Raw genomic sequence first — 2,500 nt, 5'->3', positions numbered from 1 at the left:
CTGGAAAGGAAAGAAATGTAGTTGACATTGTCAGTATTTTCGTGAGTACTGTATTTTCTTTTATTCTTATTATGGGTGATAGATATCTAAGGGCGGGCGAGACAAAGGACTCGGAAGAAATGAGAAATACTGTTAATTTATATCATCCGAATGTCTACTCGGCTCCCCTGCTCTCGAAGCGCGGGGGAAAGGAAGAGAATAATAAAAAAAAAAAAAAAAAGAGTAGAAAGAGGAAACAGAGAATAAAAGGGAAATGAAGAGAGGGGAAAAGAGGAGAAGAAAGAGTGACCTTCGGGTTTCCTCCTGTCGGGACCGGCAACAAGGCGGCGACAGATACCCATACCTTGTTCTTTGGCCCCGTGGGATGCGCCCAGTCCAGTCCAGTCCAGTTCAGCGGAGTCTCGAGATTAGATTAGGATTTAGAAAAAAAATACATATATATATACTTTGTGCACTGTTTTAAGAGTATTCATCGTTAATGATGATGAATTGCATTTTGATTTCTATTATTATTTTTATTATTATTATTATTATTATTATTATTATTATTATTATTATTATTATTATTATTATTATTATTATTATTATTACTGTTGTTGTTGTTATATTGGTAATTATTATAATCATAATTATTATGATTATTATTATGATATTACTATTTTGATCATTATTATTAAGATTATTGTTATGATCATTATTGTTTTTGTTGTTATGATTATATTGTTATCCTCAACATCATCATTACTATTAATACTTATATAATAATTAATTATTATTATCATTATTATTATTATTATTATTGTTATTATTATTGTTATTATTATTGTTATCATTATTGTAATTGTCATTGTCATTATTGTTATTACAGTTATTATTGTTATTATCTTCTCTTTATTAATGACCCCATTTTTCTTCTACTTTTCCAGAATTCAACAAGGAGAGTGAAGCTTTTTTATGGAGAGAGAACCTGTGGGAGCAAGATGGGGAAGGTCAACAATAAAGGTTCAGTGGTGTCTCAGAGAAGAAGATTTCTAAAGGGTGATTATGCACGTCATTTTTCGTTCTTGTTGGTGGTGGTGTCCATTATTTGGTTGAGTGTGTGTGGTGTCGTTATTAGTGTTAGTGTTTTTATTGATGTTTTTTTTTTTTTTTTTTTTTTTTTTTTTTTGTCATCATCATGAACATTATGATTGTTATACAGTACTGATATTGTGTGTGAAAGCTTGAGTACTTGTTTTATCAATGTTTTAGCTTTCTTGATTTTTAACGTTTAGTTGGGATTGGCTTTTTAAAGATGATACAGATACAGTGAGGATGGATACAAGCTTGCGTATTTGTTGTCCTCTCTCCCCCACCTACCCGCTTCTCTCGTCTCCCCATCTCCTCACCTGTTATCTCCCATTCCCCACCAGCCTCATCCGGAGTGGGTGGAAAGAAAGGCCGCGGGTCGTCCAAGGTGTCCCTCCCTCCGCCGCCGCCCTCACAGTCTCTTGTCTTAGATGAGGACTCCGGCTTTGGTGGTGACCAGTCCCTAGACTCGGAGTCATCACTACTATCGTCGCCGGGGAGTGCCACCTTGAGCACCAACAGTGCCACCTCTGCGGCTGCTGCCACTACTTCTGCTGCTGTTGCTGCTGCCGCGTCTGCCGCCACTCTGCCATCGGTCTTGCCGTCACTCACCATGGTCCCTCAGACGGTATGTATGCTATGAGCCTTTCTCGAGAATGGGGTGGGGTGCCATCATTACCTCTCCATTATGGGGTCCTTTTTTCTTATGCATTTGCAGAGTCAAGCCTGGAAACATGTCTAATCATCCTGTAGCTATTGGTCGTGGAGAGAAAAATACATATCACTCCACTGAGAGAGAAAGAAAAACAAAAAAGAAAGAGAGAGAATTAAAGTTTGTGCTTCTTACAATCATCACTGATATTGTAGTTGCAAAGTTCCATCATCTGACATGGAAAAACATGTCTACAATTTTTTTTTTTTTTTTTTTTTATGAAAACTATTATTGAAGTCATGAAAAAAATCTGTTTGCAGTACATTGTTGACAATAAAAGCGTTTATCAATAGTCCTTTTTGCTCTGCTGATCAAACAGCTGTACATATTGGCCAAAAATAGAAAAGAAAGGAAAAAATGAACACTGCTTATATTGCGAATGTCAGTGATAGCATGTAAGCACGAAGTTCTCAGCACATTTATTTGCACAGCTTGCTCTGTTACATTGAGTTTTGCCAAGCCGCTAGGGGACCAGGAATGGAACCGGAGCACGTAAGTATAAGCCTGGGGTGGAAGGAGGCTCACATGTCCTTGTGTTTCCTCACCACCGCTGGTGGATGTCTCACCCTGGTGTCCCGTTTGGGTTGTGTCCTTACAGAAACTGTTGCTAGTCAGTTTGTTGCAAGGTGGTGGAGTCGTGCAGGGTACACCAACCAGCCAGAAAAGCCCAGGGAATGTTGCGGTCGGGGCTTATCCCCCCACAACGCAACCCACCATCAG

At 38.5% G+C, this 2,500-nt stretch overlaps 1 protein-coding gene across 4 annotated transcripts in view; it reads left to right on the top strand.

The window, feature by feature from the left end:
- LOC125032660 (nuclear factor of activated T-cells 5-like) overlaps positions 1–2,500 on the top strand; it is a 65,509-nt gene that overhangs the window by 36,413 nt on the left and 26,596 nt on the right. For 3 of the 4 annotated variants that reach the window (XM_047623900.1, XM_047623899.1, XM_047623902.1), the window contains 3 exons: positions 927–1,038; positions 1,413–1,696; positions 2,379–2,500. The exon at positions 2,379–2,500 is cut by the window's right edge and continues 238 nt beyond it. In XM_047623900.1, coding sequence (XP_047479856.1) covers positions 981–1,038; positions 1,413–1,696; positions 2,379–2,500 — 464 coding nt within the window. In that variant the 5' untranslated portion in view covers positions 927–980. The remainder of the gene's footprint in view (positions 1–926; positions 1,039–1,412; positions 1,697–2,378) is intronic. The other variant, XM_047623903.1, reaches the window with a different exon arrangement.

This window comes from Penaeus chinensis, chromosome 15 (genome assembly GCF_019202785.1).
Source record: "Penaeus chinensis breed Huanghai No. 1 chromosome 15, ASM1920278v2, whole genome shotgun sequence".
In the NCBI taxonomy this organism is placed as follows: domain Eukaryota; kingdom Metazoa; phylum Arthropoda; class Malacostraca; order Decapoda; family Penaeidae; genus Penaeus; species Penaeus chinensis.
Note: the sequence above shows the minus strand (reverse complement) of the source record. Positions and strands in the feature narration are given on the sequence as shown.